Below are 19,751 nucleotides of genomic sequence, written 5' to 3'. Positions count from 1 at the left end.
TTCATTCTCAGACTTTAGCCCTTCTCTTTGTATTCTCTAACCACAGAATAAGGTCCGGAAGAAGCATCTCAGTCCCCTTTGCCACACAGCCAGCGACAAAGGTGACAAGTGTACCTCATCCGTGCTTCAAACAGGAGTCTAAAGTCTTGGTTGAGATTGCAGTTAAAAAGACAGCACTGAAGAGGATTATTTTTACATGAAGTGCACTTTTAATCCTTTTTCCAAGTGCTGTTTCTGGCTCCCTAGCTCTCTGTGCATGTCTCCATATTGAAATATATTCATATACAAGGGTTTTCAAAATCCATCTCACTTACTCCAGACTGCATTCTGAACACTGTGTTAAGCTGTCTTGTTTTCACCAATTCATTGAAAGTGTCTGAGCGTTAGGATTTTGTGAGTAAGTAAAGAGAAATAACAATTTGTACATTTGCAGGGTTGTATTTGTTTTCTGCTCCCGGTTTGGACAGATATTATCGACATAATCAAGTTGTATTAATATGGAAATATGAACAGTCTGTTAGCAGTACACAGAAGTCAGTACTGTAAATAACCATTATTATTGCTGTTGTACCAGGAGATAACATAACTGAATGTCTATAATAGTTATGGAATGTAAATCATTTGCTTGTTGATGAAGAACTGAGTTAGCTGCCAGCCCCTCCTCTACATCCTGTACTTGACCTTTTGAAGACCCGCATCGCCTCTTCAGCTACAGAACAATAATGGAGAACTGCTTCTTTGCCTGCATGTCAGCAATTGCCTCGTTACCTGTTGCGTCAATATATTCAGTGTATCTGCAAGTGTGGAGAGTGGTCGACAGAGGGGGAGGTGGCACGCAAAGTATCCACCTGATATTGGTTTCAAGGTGGTGAAACACTCATAGAAAAACAAAAACAAAAAAATGGCCCTGGTCAAGGAAAAGATGTAATATGAGGGACTTGGAACTGACCTTCAAGCGATTAATTTAGAGTAGAGGGTGCTCATCTATTCTATAAACAGTTCCTTCAGAGGACGACCTCAATGTAGTTAAAAGAGAACTGTTTCACAAAGTCTGATTGCTTGATGTTTTAGGAAACGTTCTCAGCTGAGGAAGAGAAGTTACAGAAATGTACAGAAAGCCACAGCCATGAAAAGGTGATTCCCCACAGCCACCAAACAAACCAAAGCCACAGCCAGAAATCATATTAGCTAGTGTGTGAAGCCAGCACTGAACCAGAGTGAGAAAATACTGACAACTCACACCTTTGGGTCCATGTGACCTTGTTCAGTGCTGAGGTTGTGGGAGGTAAATTAATCTCCAACAACTGAAGACTTGAAACTGCAGATATATCTATACATAGACAGACACACACATTATAACCGAGTGCATGGAAACTAGTCTTGGCGACAGTTTGCCCCCTCCACAATTTAAACGGGTTACACGATGCTGTGTTGGGCAAGTGAAGGTGACAATCAGAACATATCGATCTAACCAACCAACCAACCAACTAACCAACTAACTCAATGAATAAATACATACAAAAATAATTCAAAATGTGGTGACATCTTGAAATGCCATGCAAAGCATTTTTTGCCACTCCACAATTATTCAAAAACAGCGCTCCAATAAATTCCCACAGAAATGTACAGTTTGGGAAAAGAGAGAGGCATTGTGACAAACTGGCTCCCTTCCAAGATTCAGCAATGTCAGTGTCTCATGCCTTGTTGCTTTCCCGAAATATCTTATTTAATGAAAACTGCCAGATTGTCTCCAGTTTGCCTTGCAGAAAGCAGGTAAATATTACAAGCGAGTCGAGTAAGTAGGGCAGTTAGGATTTTCTGTCCATCACTAAACTTATTATAAATGCAAACAACTGGATTTGATTTACTAAACAAGCCCAAAGGAAAAAAACAATGTTCTTAAGTTGTGGTGATTTAGTCATTCAGAAGATGCCTCGGACAAATCGAGCCAGTCTCTATACGCCAAAAAAGCATTTCATACATGACCTGTGCTGGGTTCAGACTTTCAGACTAGCGGGAACAATTCCCACATGGTTTTCTTCATCTCTTGATTGTTACTTAACCTCTTCTGAGGCTTTCCATTCCATTTCCTTTCCCTCTCCTGTAATTTAACAAATCCTCCCTGTGATTTGATGGCCCTTTCGACCGCCTCTGTCTCCCTGACCTCCCTCTTACTTAAACTTTGGCCTCTTATACAATCCACTCTGTTCTACTGTCCACATTTGTCTCTTCCCACTCCACTCATCAGGTTTCTTCAGTGTCAGTGTTGCTGTTTTTTCAGCAATTTGTGTGTAACATGATAAGTAATTTATTAAGGAGGTCAACTTAGTTCCCCTGAGATCATTCTGACTATGTAGCACTTGTGGAGCCATTTGAAATATTAACTGAATCTCTCCCACCTCGATTATGACAAAACAAACTACCTCATGGGGATTGTACTGGAAAAGAAAGTTACTATTTTAGCACATTCTGGTGTTCTCCATTAAAAGAGTAATTCACTTTTTTCTGTTTGTTTGTCTACCCTAAAGAAGTATGAAAGTTTCTCGGTTCAGCACACATAAAACTGGAATATATACCTGAAAACATAACGAGTACATTTTCAAGCAGTCAAGCAATGAAAAATGCATTACTCACAAATTACAAATTACTCGGCAAACAAAACATATTCTTGTTTCAGCAGGTTTGTCTGTTCAGATTTAATTGCTGTTCAAGAAGGAGATGTTTGGAAACTGCTGGTTTTCCCATATCTACAGGAGTGCACTTTCCATTTTCCTACAGTAGATTGAGATTACGTTTTGTGAATTTATTATAGAGAGATTTGGGAGGTCATACACACTTCAGAATATACACAGTGCCTTGGAAAAGTATTCAGACTGCTCTCACAGTTATCACATTTTGTTGCTTAAAAGCTTGCAGTCATGACACTTTGAAGTAGGAATATACACAACCTACTCCACACATTCAAACCAAGATGTAAATAGAGAATTCTTATGAAATAAAAATGGAAAAGTCATGAATGTAAGTCAGTATACAAACCCTTTGGTGTGCATAACATTACCTTAACAAGCCACACAATTAGTTGAATGGCCTCTGTCTATATGCTACAATAGTGGTTCTCATGATTTCAGTGTAAAACGCCTCTCTCTGTGAGGTTCCTTGGCCAGGTAGTGAATTTCAAGCAATTTCATCCATGAAGACCAAGGAGCTTTCAAAGCAAGTCAGGGATAACATTGTCAGGAGAAGGGTACAAAAAAATATAAAAGTCTGTCAAGGTGCATTGTACCACCCAGACACTGCCTAGATCAGGCCGTACCTCCACTGTGTGGCCACTGACAACTTTGAAAGATTTACACAATTCAAGGAGAAAATGTATTATTTCGAGATATCTCAATGTATTTCAGATATCTTAAAATAAACAGGAAGTTATTTCAGATATCTTTAAAATAATTTGTGATACCTTGAAATGTATTCAAGATATCTGTAAATAGATTGAAATTAGATATCTACAATTCATTTTAAGATATCTCAATTTCATTTCAAGATATCTCAAGTACATTTGAAGAATAGGAAACTGTCATCTTTGATCTTCTTTTTACACACAGACTCATTTGCCCTGGTTGACTGTGGTTAACTGTGGGAAACTTTTTTTAATATATGAGCAGAAACCAATAGAGTATTTTATTGGCCTGTTCTACTCTTTGGTCTGCAGAACTTGCAGACGTGTTACTAAACTTATTATCAATTTGCAACATGTAAATCAGTAACTAAAAGAATAAGTCTTCAACCTGTCATGGCTCATTGAAATGACCCAGCTTTTTTGGTATGAGAAAACATATATATATATTTGTCTTCCAGTCTGAATTGAGTTATAAAAAGGATAATTTTCTGAAATGTGAAGCATTGAAGATGATATAAAATATAATTGTATAGCCAGGCCATGTGGTATACCTATTAAAATCAATTCCAACATTATATATAGCACACATGGTTGAACTTGTCATGTCGAGGTCAGGATGGAAGCTGATACAAAACAAAATTGTGAAACATATCCATTGTTGGTCCCGTTGAATTCATTATTACTCAAATATTCATTTTTACTATAGATAGATAGATAATACTGAATCTGAATGTGTCTTAATCGTTGCTCAAATTTAGACAATGTGGGGATGTGATAATCTATAGACACTTCATTTCAAAAAGATTTTGCTTACCTTGAAAAAGTTCCAGAAGAAAAACAGAATAATCCTCACTATTAGAACAGTGTTGTACCCTGACAGGTTAAAGGAATTGAATATCGTTAGTCTAGAACACATGACATTGGGATGGGATCTGTATTCATAATCCTCAGAGATATTCACCAAGCCCAGCCAGCAGACTACTTATAGCTCAAAACTGAATTTCTGATGCGTGCTAGTGTTCCTTAAAGAAAAGAGTGAAACTGATGAAGACATGTCAAATTGTCTCTCTTTTGAAGCTGTCTTCTATTTTTATAATTTAAGAAAGCATGCAGTAATTCTTATTTAGAGGTTGTTTCCAGATCTAATAATGTGGGTTTTATGAAGTGTGAGACAGCTGAAAGACACCACTTAAACGGGCTAGCAAATTAAGCTGTTCTGCTCAGCCTGTCGGCACTGTTTAGCTCTTAGTTATTTCGATTTTAGCTGTGATCAGTTAAATCAGGGTAAGGTCTTATGAATTCCCAAGCATGTATTTACATGCCTATCAAAATTAAGACTGCATTAAGAGTGCTTCAAGGACTGTATCTGCATTCAAACCATGCGCAGATAAATATTGACTAAGCTTGTATGAAATGCATTATCAGCAGAAGATGAACTACACAGAATCAAAGTGACCTGCAGCTAATTTGTGTGCTAACATACAAAAAATTAATAATGCAAAACACTGTAGAGTATGTAATAGTCTTCAACACAATTATCAACCAAAGATGATTAATGTAACAAGTCATTACAGGTCCATTAGCTTTGTTTAATCACTAAATAACACTAAAGTAGGTTTCCACTGCATTATGCTCTATGAGGTAGAACATTATTATTATTATAATTATTGCAGAGTATAGTACATTTATATCTTAATTACACTATCCTTAACAGTAACACATTTTAGTATACTGTGTGGCAGAATGGAGTAAACTGTAAGAGCCAAACAAATGAACAGATCCCAGTTTGTATTTCCTAAACTCGGGATTGAATTTGCCAGGTTCTGAGGTCACTGTGTGCCAGCAGTAAATCGTGAAGCATGCCAGCATCAATGAATACTAGTCTAAATCCCCAGCTCTTTCCTGCCTGAGCTGCATAAATTGGACAATTTGTAAGCTATGCTGATAGAGACTACAACACAGCCATGGAGATTGTAACAAGATGGCTGATGGAAAGACTTCTCGCATATGAAAGAGGAATCACTTTGAGATTTATTATATGGGATTCATTGTCTCTTTAAACAATTAGGGGTCATTGTCATTCCCTTTTTATTCACTTCATTTGAAAAGCAACAGCACTCTTAATGGTCTGGAGAGCATAATTGCTGAAGTTTTCAGGAGAGTATTGTCCGTTCTTCAAACCATTTGAATTTCCATAATCAGTGGTTGATTATTTCTGATAAAGTCCTGGCATGATCACCGAACATTAACATCCATCAATTAATCATGGTAACGAGGCCATAAATGTCCACAGATGTAGTTTATCATGTAACATTAACATAATCTTCTTTAAATCCAAAAACATCTACCAATTTTAGCAAGAATAAATCAACCTGCCTATTAGTGTACAATTTTGCAATTATTTTTTATTTGTTTCTTATAGGCAGGGACTATAATTTGTATGGTGCTGATGGTCATGCATGTACTTTCTTTCTGACTTAACATTCCTTGCATTGCTGCTTTAACAGTCCCCAGAAAGTAGTGATTTGCAGATGGCCTGCCAAGGCATATTTTGGAGGATGTCTATGCTGTCTTCGTCTCTCCAATACGAATTGCTGAGACCATTAATGTCAATTTCAAAATGAAAAGAAAAATAATCAACCGTAAAAATAAAAATACAAATTGGTCTCACCAATAAAAAAATATCCTCTGTTTCAAGTAGATGTTTATTAAATGTAGGACTGTGAACATAAAGAGGTGCAGAGTGGGTTTATACTAGTTGAACACATGTGGCATAAAACCTTGGTCAATCTTTTTAAATTCAAAGATAGTTTCTAGATATCAGGGCAGAAAATGTGTTGGATTTCTTTCCAAAGTTGACTGTTCTGTACAGTAAATACAAACAAGCCTTTTATTCGCATCAGTCTCATCCAGTGTAAACACGTTAGGTGCAAATCAACAAAGTACAAACTGAATAATTATTGTAGACAGTTTATGGTGAGGCTCACCTATGTAACAACAGTATTCATGACCTATTTTGTGAGATGAAGAGAATGACAGACTGACAGATATGACAAGCTGCCAGGAGAGATCAGCTCATTGTGAGTTTCACAGAAATGCAGATAAATGCACTTATTCATTACACATTCTATCAATGTATACTATATGTATTTCCCTATTAAAGAATATCGGCAACATAAGTAAAAATGATTTGTCATGCGATGCATAATACATAGAATTTTTTTCATGTTTAGGTAGTACAATTCAGTATGTATCTGATGCAAAGTGAGGGACTGTATTGAGATTACTTAGGATACAGTCGAATAGTTCACACAGATTTAATGCAATGCAAGACAATTTCAGGGAATAAAACTAGCATTGAACCTATAGGTAAACAAGACGTACATAAATGACAAGACCTATGAAAACTACCTATGCCACAACCATCCCAGAAATATATATGATACTATTAAAGACAATGACAATTAGTAAAACAAACCTAAACAAAACTTACATCAAACAATACATTTCCATACTGAGGGAATATTGCCCTGAAATTGTAAAAAGTATTCTTTTAGTACAAGATTTATATTTATCTGTCTATCGGTATGTATTTGGGTGAGTGCTCTTCTTCCAAATACACATGATCTTGAGAGAACGAGAAAGACAGCTAGGAGTCTTTTGAATTGACATATAAGAGTTTCGACAGCATATCAGATATAACAGTTATTCACAGAAGAGGAATGTTGGTGTGTGTAGACATGCTCCTTACAAATATTAGTGTTGTTTAAGTGTATGTATTCATGAGGGTTTATATATATATATATATATTGGCCAAGACAAACATTAAGACACAATGTTAGAAATACTTTAGATAAATGGTGGTGATAATATATTTATGTACCGTTCTTAAAAAAAGTACATCGTCTATTTTATGAAAACATATTCTTAAAGTCTAGTGCTTTGTTCTGTAAATGAATTACAAAGAGTAACATACAATCTTATTTAACCTAGACGTTTCTCAATGCCAAATTCTAATAACACATTGCCTTTATCATTTCCAGAATTGGATTGACCCTGTAACTGTGGTATTTCCTTCCAAACAAATCAATTTACAGATTAATTTAATGTAGGCTATAATACTAGACTTACTTACTCAATCTAAGGTAGGTTTTGTGATCCACCTTTTGACTTCCTTTGTATTTAAATGAATTATTATATACTTATACACTCTCCAGCTGTTATTGGTTTATCCTGCAAATTGTGGGAAATGTTTGTGAGTATCTGTTACTGGCATGCCATGCATATTTTTAAAACTCAGCCAATACTTAGAATGACATACACACAAACACACAGGCAGAACAATCCAGCAGGCAGTGAACTGCTCTATAACTTTCTGGAATTTTATCATTGCTTACCGCCCCTCCTCTAAAAGTTTAGAGAAGGGTCAAAGTTAATGATGCAATTTCATCAGATGCTGTTATTTTCTAAGACCAGTACAGAAAGTGAGTTTTTTTATATAGTGTCAGTAAAGGGTTTACACAGTTTTATTTCATTTTTGTATTACTTAGTCCAATACATGGAATGGATGGGGTGTTTACACATGCCACCCAATTCAGTTAACCCAATCATGTATTACTATTATTATGCACAGCATATTTTATTAAAATGGCTGCTTCTGATTCCTACACTGCCCTCCAATTATATGTAATAATGAAAACATCAGTCATTAATATCTTGCTGATGGTAGGGCTCATATATTGAGTTCAAACATAAATGTTGGATGAATTTTACATACCACTTTTTTAATACATCAGTGTTTAACGGGCAATATTTTAGACTGTTAACAAACATGTTGTTTAGTACAGTAGACAATAAGCAATATACAAATTCTGCCCACAACATTAATAACAGAACATAATTGATACGGCCAAAGTACATTTAGAGTTCAATAAATAAATAAAATAAATTCCCGTCTTCCGTCACTGCCTGACCACTGATCAGTGTATAGATCGCCCTTGTAAATTAAAATAAATTCCTCACGTTAAAAATAATTCAGTGTTGTAAAAAGCATAATTGCTTGGCTTGTGTGTCACCAAGGAACTAATCGGGACGTCAATCCTTCCTCCGCTGCTGCTGCTTTGTACAGCCTGATGGCCGCTCCGAGCCGTCGGCTGCAAAGAAGGTCGCGTTCTCGTCGCGCAGCTGTCGGAAGATCTGCGCAGATCTGCAGAATCCCACCGACGCCATTGGTGGAGTCGCGCAGACCCGCGCAGACCTGCGGACATCTGCGCCAGACGCCCGCGACCGAAGTATCAAGCGACGGCTCGCCTCCTGAGAGCAGTGACGTCAACACCGTCAGCACACACGACGCATGCGCTCTTCGGTCACACTAAACCAGACTGGGGGATCCTGTTTTCAACCAACGAGAGAAAAGACAAGAGCCATCCAGCTCGGACCACCGTTGCGTAAAGGGAAAAAGCAATTGGCAATTTCGACATAGATGATCCGCGTTGCATCCCTCCAGCCCCTTGCATCATCTAGCGGCTGAGGTAAAAAATAAAAAAAAAACAAAAAAAAAAACATATTACTATAAATAAAAAAACAACAAAAAATAAAAACGTAGCTCCCGAAAGCAAGGGCATTGGTCGAGCTGCGTAGCGGAGACCAGGGCAGAAACGCGCCGCAGCTTTTTGTATGATTAAATCCCATCCCAGCTCTGAGGATGAGGCTGTCGAAAAGGAGCAGACGGTGCTCAGCAGTAGATGGGGATGAGAAACAGGATCTGGCTCCCCCCTTCCGGAACCCCTTTGTGCACGACTTGAGATTCACCCCATTGCAGAAAGCCAAGGTAAGAGCTCGGCACTTCAACCCCAGCTTTACAGCCGATCACAAAGGGAGCCGTGTTGCATGTGGGCAATGCCCGCTACAGTGGCACGGAGGCACACACCAAGACCAACAGCACCGAAGTGCAGTGCATGGGTGTTTTGGAAATCGCATTGAAGCTCCTGCTGCCTGGCAGACTTGGGAGACTCGAAACTAGGTTAATGATATGTAAGTCTAATTAACGGGGTTGCAGATCATGATTAATAACTGTACCTGCTACCACCAGAGAATGGGGGTGCTTATGGGAGCCCAAGGCCCCTTGCACATGTCACTTTGGCCAGCAAGGAAGTGATCTGGAAAGGAGGTTTGTCTTTCATGAGCAGTGGGAGGATTCAGTCTGAGAGAGAGAGAGAGAGAGAGAGAGAGAGAGGAAAAAAATCTACCAAAGATTGAACCATCCAGACTGATGGTAGTATTGCAAATCCTTCATCTCAACTAGTGTAACCCTGTATTCACAAGCAGGAAGCGTCTATCTGTCAGCTTGAGTTTAATGCTGTGTAAAAAAACCAACATCTATTTTAATAGCAGTGTTGTCTGTGTGGGGAAGAGACAGGATTCCTATGACTAGACGTTTTGCACGGCTGCTTCATTATGCTCGTCTCATACACAGTAACGCATCATGCAGCCCACCTGTATGTGTAGGAGAATCAGTTACAAAACTTCATCCTGCACTTGTGTGCCTCTGTTAAACCGTGCCTACATATCATGTATTATAAGGTATCCTGCTTGATCAGGCAGTAGCCTACCCAAAATATTGTTTTTACGTTCTACAGTGACAATAGCCCCCTTCCCCCAATGCATAGGCTATATTAATCAGACTAGGGGTCAAATGCCAATGCTGTTCGTATTTGGGTTGGTGTTTGCAAATCTACACATATTTGCAGTTATATAAAACAATGGGAAAGTTTTCACATTCAGATTCAATGTAAATACCAATCCAGCTGAAGGTGTATTCAACTGTTGTGTAAGCCCTGTTCATCAAGATGAAACCTGCAAAGCACACCCATCTTCTATGCATTAAGTCATGTAATGATCTTATACACCTTGGAGGTATGCCTATTATTACTGGAGTTAGTGTGCTTATATTGCTGTTGTGTAAGCTGTACCCCTTGTATGTTGGATTGACCCCTCTGCCAAATGACTGAAGCTAAAACATACATTATACTATTTTTGGATAGACTAAAACAATCAGTAGGCCTACACAGGTCTCTTGTATGGAAGAAAATATGAAATGCATTTGTAATATGTCACATATTAGCATTTGTATTTAATTTAGTTAGCGCAGGTATCACATTTGCAAATTCACAGAGTTCGGTTTTCATTTAAATGCATTTGGTACCTTGTTTGCAAATAATATGTGGTTGGATGGATGGATGGATGGATGGATGGATGAATTAATGAAATGCATAGGCCTACACTTACAGACAGGTAATGTAGTGCAATAGGCTACACAATTGGTTTTGGCATGGCAGTACCTGGCAATAAAGCAGTACATGTAAAACAGTGCTATTGCTTTGTAATCCAAAGATTGATGCCATCTTTGAACTTGTGATTCATAATGGTGTTGCCAGGTGGGTGGTTTTACGTTTGTATCAGGTTTTAAATATGAATTCTGACAGTGCGCTGCCCAAACCCTGTGATGCACAGTTTGTTCAACAACAAGCTTGTGTACACTAGGCTTTGTGCAGAAGAGGCTTCTTAGATTATAATTTTTTGCCATCAATATTGGAGCAACACAAAAGTATGTGTTTGTTCAGGCTGTGTACTCTGAGGGAAGTTAAAATGATGGAGGAAGAGGTTATGTGTTGCATATCCTGCATATAAGACTGAATTTAATACAGGGTTTTGCAATCAAGTCGTAATTTTTATTTCAATTAAAGCAGTTGTGATTTGCAACACGAAAACACAAATTTGGATACGTAATTCCTGTTCTGACTCTCCACTAGAGCAATGTCTTTCATTTCTTCCTAATCAATACGAAGTCATGCAGTTACTCTTCTGTTTTAAGTGTAAATGACCTCAGTTTGTATCATTATAAACTCTTCTCAGAAAACACCATCCAGATGATTCAGTTACTGTTTCATGTCCCAGGAGAGTTTTTTTCCCCAACATTTTTATTTCTATCTTATCTGAACTTTCAACAGCGTTATTTTTCTCCTTACTAACGTGGACATATTAAAGCAGTATTTCGTAGTGTAAGAGTCTATGATTTAAATCCTTCTGAATTGTGGCCTTCCGGGACAAAAACTAAATTTGCATTCCAGGTATAACATGTTAGGATGAGCTGAGCATCATAATTTAATATAGATTTCTGTCTAATAGAATTGCGGTTATTCAAAGTAAAGTTTGTCTTAATAGTGTGTGTGTGTGTGTGTGTACGCACACGTATTCAGTTTCAAAATAGTCAGAGTACCCACTTACAAGGTCAGTGAATGATACATGGTACAAATAGAGGCTTTCTGACACTGAGCATAGGTCAGTTCTAGTTCACTTCCCTGTATTATACTATTATACTATAGTACAGTTAGGCTCTTCTAAAAATGAAGTGAAACATACTTAGTACAATACATTACCCTGTATTCTGCAAGGCTCTTTCCAGGGAAATGCATTCTGATGATTCCTATTCCCAAGTGTTATGTCTAGTGTCCACTTTTAAATGTACAGGTTATGTATTGGACATTTGTTTTGTTTACAACCAGTGTGTTTTATCTGTTTCAGACTGAAACAAGAAAACAAGTGAACCATAATTATTATGGAGGCAACTGTAACAAGATGGCCTCCCTTGGGCATTCCTGTTTTGGATCGTTTTACTGCTCAGTTACTCAGCTTTTTAAAATGCACACAAATGTACATTAGGTCAGAATTCTCAACATTTTATGCAGGTAGGTCAGCGTTTTGATGTGGTCTGGGCCCAGGGTGATTTATTTCTGAAATTTCCCAGTGTATTTCCTGCTGTACTTGTAGAAGTTCAGATTTGTTGCACAGTGCATTAGCTGTTTGTTGTAAATTACCAATATTTTCTGTCAGTGCATGTTTATAAGCACCATTTGTTGTAAAGAACTCAAGCTATAGTATCGTAACACAAGTGTGCACGTGCAAGATTTTACGTACGTTGTATTTTTACTGGCTACATACATTATTTTTACATATCAATCCCAAATTGCCACTTTTGAACACCTGAGATTTAGTTTGATGATTTGTCTGAAGGTGAATGAAACATTGTTTTAATTCATTTTAAGGAACACTGTTAAAATGAAGCGATGGTGACAGGATACGTGCTGCAGTCTGAATTCTAATTCTAATTCGCTTTGGTTTTGTGGTGATTTTCAATGCGTAGAAGCGTAGAATAAACCCACAATGTAATTTTATTTTAGACCTGAATTTGCTACATTAGCCTTCTTATCTTTACATGGAAATTAACTTAGTCTTTAATATGTGCACAAACACTTCTAGGTTCAGCTTCTATATAAGGCAGGATTAACTAACTTTTTTTTTCTATTTTGTCTCATACATGTTATCTATGTTTCTTTGAAGTTCTCTGTCCTTGAATTACCAGTTTATTTTAGTGCCCTTGTATTGTTACATCTGTCACTTGATAATCTAACTGTTTTGTTATAGTTTGTAAGAACTAAATTCCCATCACCACCCCCTCTCCCTACACACTTCCATACTCTGCTCGCTTTCTTTGCATAAAGCAACATCTTTTGAGACCTATTTAACTGTGAATGCAAGTCATTTCACATCTTGTTACCACATTTTTAAGCAGTGAGCTCTGACTCCACTAATCGCATATAATGATTCACACTTTGTTCCAACTGCTGACCTGCTAAGATCATCAAGGAGTTACTCATTCTTGTGTTTTGAACATTGCTTGTTTATCAATTTATACATCTTATACAACTTGATTATTCATTGAAGAACCTGATTCCTAATAAAGCCATTTGTTATTGAACTTGGTCTCTTGCAAAGTATCTTGTTCATATCTGTTATTGTAATGTCTAAAACAATTCACCATGCTTGCTTTGATAAAGGGAAATGTAAGCTAAGCTGTAGTGAATTGTCTTCTATAACCTTTACAAACAAAGGATTGCTAAAGAATCGCATGCAGATAGATAATGCATGCAGATTAACTGGTAGTGAATTAAATTGTTTTAACAGTAGCTTGGGTTTTATTGTAGTAAAAGCACAATGCTTCATATTATGAATTTGGGAGTAGAAGATCATTTCACTTTTACCGCCGAATCCACTGGCGACCAGCATTTGTTTGAGGCTTGAGGTCCTCAGTTTTGCAGGTTAGCTGCATTGAACGTGTTCTTGCTTCATGGCAATGGACCTTTGCATTATTGCAGACAGACTTTCTTTTGCTGATTACAGAAAACCCAAAGCGATATCATTAATTTAATTCACATCGTAAATCACTGACCAACTGCCATGTCTAGAAATCTTAATCTCATATAACTTCCTCATACTCTTCATAGGATAATATCCCAAATTTAAATACAGATACATGAAAGAAGGCAATAATCGTAAAACATGTCTGCCCTGCTAGGTTTACTGCTACCAATTCCACATGTAGATGCAAATACATAATTGATAACTAACTGAAGGACTTGTGATCTCTCTCGGTTCTGGGGTCTGGCCTTTATTAAAGCTTTCATCCACTTGTCGATCACAAAATGTGCTTTTACCCATATGAAAACACCTGATCAAATATTGTGTTTTTAATTTGTAAGTGCTTGTGTTCATATTTTGATTTTGTCTGATCAGTGTGTTATGTTCACAGTCCCCCCCCCCCTTCAATATATCTTATTTACTTTGCACATCCTGGAATTCACATATCAGCAATCCTGAAAAACAACTTAGGACATTTGAATGATGCCCTTGAGACATGTTTTGCATTGGAGTCTGCTTTCTACAATTCCTGGTGCTTCTTAATTTATAACAATAGATATGATACATTGGAAAGTGTCCGAATAATATTTTGTATTTGTTTTTCTGTTTATAACTGTGGATGGTCCTTTTCATATATCTCAGATTTTTATTTTTATTTTTTAGCAAACCTTGCTGTTGCAGATCTATATCTGACTGACTGCTAGGAAACAAATGCGTAGTCCCTGTCTGACTTGTTGACAGCCCTGAATTAATAGATTTGCAAGGCCCACCGGTTAAGGTGGTAACTGGCCTGAAGAGAGGTTACAGGAACATAGGCATATTTATCTACAGGCAGTAGATAAATGTCCTCTTATTTCAGTGAACATCTTGTATTGTCTTTGTATTTGTTTGCTTCATTGATCACTGCAGGTAGGAGGATTAAGCTTTTGTGTAGTGCAAAATGTTTTTTCAACAGCTACCATTTCAAAATAACATACTGTATTATCCTCGAGTTGTGTACGAGAAGGTACAGTCTCATTTTTTAAGCCGTCAAGAGCATGATTTATGAAGAATTTTGCACCGGAGGAAACTTTTCATGGGGAGACTTGATTGATTTTGGTCTTTTCTAGGCTTCTCCTTTATTAAATAGATGAAATTCAAATAATTCCTAACTGCCTCTTGTTGATCTCTGTATTTTATCTTCTTTTCCCCATGCATTTATTATAGCTTTTTATGTTTTTAGTCAATGCTAATCAACAGCATGCCCCTCCTACAAATATTTAATTCAATGTTGTCTTTTTTGTGTAAGTGCATAATATTGCGTATCACATTTGACATATTTTAGCAGCCATTTTACTATGAGATATCCTTTCATCCTCTCAACACTATATGGACCAGACAGCATGTGGGTTCTTACCTAACTGAACCTGCAGACCTGCAGACCTCATACCTGACTGAAGGACAGACGCACGACTATGTTTTGTGGAGTGGAACATGGCTTATTGTAGGCTGTAATTTACTGGAGCCAATATAACCATGTCATCCGTTTGCTGAAATATTCCAGTAGGCCTATGTTCTTCCTACACCCAAAATGTTGGCAAAGCATTGTGTGGTACCCCAGCTTGGACACTGTCACCTGTATCAGGTCTCGCTGGCATGCATCTTTCACTAAGGGAATTGATCCTGCGAGAGGGGGAGTATTGTGCAGCTGTTGAAGAAGCACAGTGGAGATAGAAACTCATAAATATACAAGTGCGCTGGATCATAGTAATCGTGAATACTTGCAGTTTGATGGGGGCACACTCTTGTGCACCACCTGCATGGTGACATTAGAGGAGAGAAAATACTGCTCTTGGTTTGAGCCTAATCCTGCTTAGCTTGTAACAGAATATTACACACGGGTAACTTGAAACTAAATCCAATTGCAAGCAAGTCTGACTTTGGCCTTGGCAGTTTAAATGGGCACATTTGAAGCAAAATGGGGAGGGCATTATAGTTATGGTGAAAAGGAGAAGTCTTTGATCAGGTTAACCTGTAGTGGAGAAACCTTGAAATGGTACGTCATTAAAAGGGAGGGTGCCACTGCAGTGTAGTAGGCTGAGGTAGTTCTCACCGTTTTCTGATGACTCGAACAACACAAAGATATTTGATGCGTAATATGTGGTAGGGTGTGGGTTCTTATTCATTGAGTACTATTATCAAGCAAGCAGAAAAGAAAAACTGAAGTCTCTAGTTTTATAATACTACTAATACAAATCCATAAGCTTAACAGTGATGAGTACACACAAAAAAATTCAAATATTGAAGGAGGAACAATTGTACTTATTTCAAGTAACTAGGCAACCGCATTTAAACTTCACTGTTAAGTTAACCGTAAGATGTACAAACCTGTATCCTATCGCATTATAATTTAGTGTCAGAACTCATTTTCTACTACTATCAAATGTGAAAGGGTACAGGTTTGTAATTTATATTTTGCGTTTAGCTGATTTGTGCTGCTTATCCCTAAAGATCCTCAACTGTTAAATCAATAATTCCCTCTAGGAAATGCAGACCTGCAATATTTGTATCATGCTGTTGACTGCATTTCTGAAACGCACACATTTAGCAACAAAAGCAAACTTGTGGGATCGATGTGAACTTGTTGATTGATGCATTCAAGCCTGTTTGGACTGAATTTCTGTCACACATACAGATACTACAGATTATAAATCAAATTTGTCAAGATATGGGGACAATAACCTGCTTAAATCAAATAAAAGTTCAATCATTGTTCAGCAGTTTAAATATTACTTATTTTCTATCAGTCAGAGATATCTTTTTCTATACCTTTAGATCTAGTTGACCTAAATCTATAGTGCTTAACAGTAAATGTTTTTGGCACTGAGAATTATATGTACATCATGTGATCTGTGCATAATCCACCTGGCACTTTGACTGAAGACTTCCTCCGTATTGGGGATTCTTAACTGGAGCCTACTTGATAACTTTTGTGCATCATTATTACTAAATTTGTTGTGGGGAAACATGAACACAAATTATACAAATTATTTCCCCCTTTCCAGGTTTTGTAGCTTTTTGTAGACCCCTCATTTTGTATTTGTGAATTTGCTTTTGCACTTGCAATTATTTGTAAGTTTACTTAATTGCAAATTCTGCAGTTTGCTTTCTCAATTGATATGTTATCAGCAAAAGAAAGTCATTTATTTTGAAACCTACAAAAAGATAGGCATGTTGACTTAAACACTTTTTCGTGATAAAACAGTAAAACATGTTCGATTTGTTGTTTTAATGGAATATGGTGCATAATATTCATATGAGTAAAAGTATTTCAAAATTACCAGGATTTTTTTTTTTACTGTTCTGTTTCTTTTCTGGTGGTATCCTGGCAGTATCAAGTATGGTGATACTAAATTTAGTCTTGGTATTGTGGAGCAATAGTATACATTTATTTATTTAGGCTACTTTATGTGATTTTTGTCACAATGTTGTGAAAATAATTTGGGTTAGCAATATTTTTGTCAGGCTAGTAAAAATCTGTGTATCATTTTGGTAAGTGACATAATTGTAACCTTGTATAGTAGTTTTTGTATGTAAAAGGTATAAGGAAATCAAAGACAGTCTTGCCAGTATTGTACTGTATTGTATGTGAAGTAGATATATTTTTATAACTTACTAGTCTTCAGTTGTGATTGCAGTTATGTGCAATAATTCATTGTTCTTTCATGAGGATAGTCTTTTAATTATGTTATCACAAGAACAATTTTCTACACATTTATTATCTTTTAGACAGCTCTAGTGTCTCTTGGCAGAGACTTCTTAAAATACCAGCAGTATCAGGGAAGCATAATTTCATAGCCGGAAGTATTATTAGGCAAACATTTTCAGTCAGCAGTTGTTGTAAAGTATGTTTTTCTCTAGAATTCTAGAATTTGTATTATTAGTTTGATAAAAAGAAATGTGTGCTGGTATTAAACTGTCTCAAGCAAATCAATAATATCATAAATGTGGTCTATATTGTTGTCATCTTAATACAGTGGAAACTGAGAAGTCCTAAGCAAGATAAAAGTATAAGTATAGTCCCTGTAGAGGACTGCTTTTTCATTTGTGGTATTTAGTTTGAAATGGTAGACGGGAACAGTTCAATGAAAGTTGAATTGCTTCCATAGCCTGGACCAATGAATGTAATTTCAGAGGATTAGATAGCCCAGGCCAGACATCATCAAAAGCAGTTCTGTGAGAGGTCTTGATTTCCATATTTCTAAATCATTAAATATTGAGATCAAAAATGAAAAAGAATAGGGAAAAAGCCGACGAGGTTCGTGCTTGTAAGGAAATTGGTTGTTTTTCTTTCAGACTGGATAGTCTCAAGACTTTAAAGAATGTAATTGGTTTTGTTTGCTCTAGATTGATAAATACAAAAAGGTGTCAGTAGTGTACAGGCCTGTTTCATTTTGATCATGGTACTACATATCCTGTTCAATGTGGGTCATATCTGTGCACGTATGCTGTTGGAGTACATGCAAACAAGGGCTTTTACTGAGCATCTTACACACCAACTGTAAATATTTAACTTCTGTAGAGACGCATAACCAGCACACTGTACCTTGAATGACGTAAGTTAAACAATGTCTGTTCATAAAGACAACCTATAACTGAAACATCAATGCATTGAATCCATAATAAACATTGTTATCAAACTCAGAATCATAATAAAGCTCGGCCTAATTGTTTTGATTTGTTCATATACTTGGAGTGAGTCTAGAAAAACATTTGGATCTGTTGTAACTGGGTGCTGCTAATTCATGCTTGATTTTTGCAAGGTCTTAGCAATCAAGTAAAATCTTAAACAAAACATGAATATGCAAGAGGCATACTTCAATATTTTAAGGATAACTATTATTTAGAGTGTCATGCTCTTTGGAATCATTGAGATATAGTCTATGTTTACCTATTATTTTGGTTTTGTGGAATTACTTGTGGTCTGTTAGTGTTGTTTTAATGTGAATTTTTGTATTTTGTTGTCGGTGTACACAGTGTTTTTAATGGCCATATATATATAAGTGGATTAAGGAGCTCTGGAGCTGTCCCGGAGACCCTTGCTTGGTTTCAGGTAGTCTTATTAAAGATGATAAAAACACAACACACTGAGATATCATCTGTTAATGACAGCTACATGCCCACTTTGAGTTTGGAAAATATATATTTTTTTTTACATTTGCGAAACGCACAAGACAGAAATCTGTTTTGGAGCCTCAGACCATGCTCCCGCTCTTCACCCTTTTGTTTTCTGATAATCTGTGCCTTCCTGTTGCCAAGCCTATTTTAATAATTCACGAGCCCTGACTAAGGGCAAAGCAGGATTCGGCTCCTTCTGTTCCCTTTTTCCAGGCCTCTGGGCTGTCAAAGCGTTCTGATTCATTTACAACCATTGTCTCTCAGGGACCTCCTTTCATTCAGTGAATTTGAGCTGTGATTTGCCTGCACCGGAGGAAAAGCCCGGTCAATAAACCAGTAATGGCCTCATTCAGCCAAAGTCGGGGTGCAGCCGGAGGATCGCTCAGACTGAATAAGCAATGGCTGAGCAATTGCATTAGTATAAAATAATAGAGTTTTCCCATATTTCTGAGCATAAAATAGCCTATATCACATTACTTGTGTAGGTCTTGTTTAAAGAGTACCAGGGCAACAACTGTAGGACCTTGCTGTATTTGAGAACCTTGTGTACGGCTTTTAAGATAAAACTTGTGATGGACATAAATGCTAATACTCAACATTAGATCCACCCCGCCTTAAGCCTGTGAGTAATTTTGAGCAAGACTAATTACAATTCTAACGTTTTTTCTCGTTACTTCTTTTACAAAGGAGTAAATGATTCAAACATGAATTGGAAGTAGTGCACATCTACAGAACTGTAATTTAATTGGTGCTGTCTTTGAATCAGAAAATGTGTTTCACTCTTTTACACTTAACACTTTGTGGAAGCAGACATCTGAGGTCTCCAGAAAGCTTGTGTCTATTTCCTGTTTATGTTGCTGTCACTTCTGCTTTTAACGAACCATTTAGCTGCTCTTCCCTTGTCAAACATCACGTTGTGTAATTACAGCTACGGGCACTG

At 37.0% G+C, this 19,751-nt stretch overlaps 1 protein-coding gene across 1 annotated transcript in view; it reads left to right on the top strand.

The window, feature by feature from the left end:
* The first annotated feature begins 8,772 nt into the window (after positions 1-8,772).
* Positions 8,773-19,751, top strand: part of LOC136714098 (lysophosphatidylcholine acyltransferase 1) — a 63,258-nt gene continuing 52,279 nt past the window's right edge. Inside the window, exon 1 of the mRNA XM_066691409.1 lies at positions 8,773-9,227. Coding sequence (XP_066547506.1) covers positions 9,102-9,227 — 126 coding nt within the window. The 5' untranslated portion in view covers positions 8,773-9,101. The remainder of the gene's footprint in view (positions 9,228-19,751) is intronic.

The sequence above is a fragment of the Amia ocellicauda genome, chromosome 18 (assembly GCF_036373705.1).
Source record: "Amia ocellicauda isolate fAmiCal2 chromosome 18, fAmiCal2.hap1, whole genome shotgun sequence".
In the NCBI taxonomy this organism is placed as follows: domain Eukaryota; kingdom Metazoa; phylum Chordata; class Actinopteri; order Amiiformes; family Amiidae; genus Amia; species Amia ocellicauda.
Note: the sequence above shows the minus strand (reverse complement) of the source record. Positions and strands in the feature narration are given on the sequence as shown.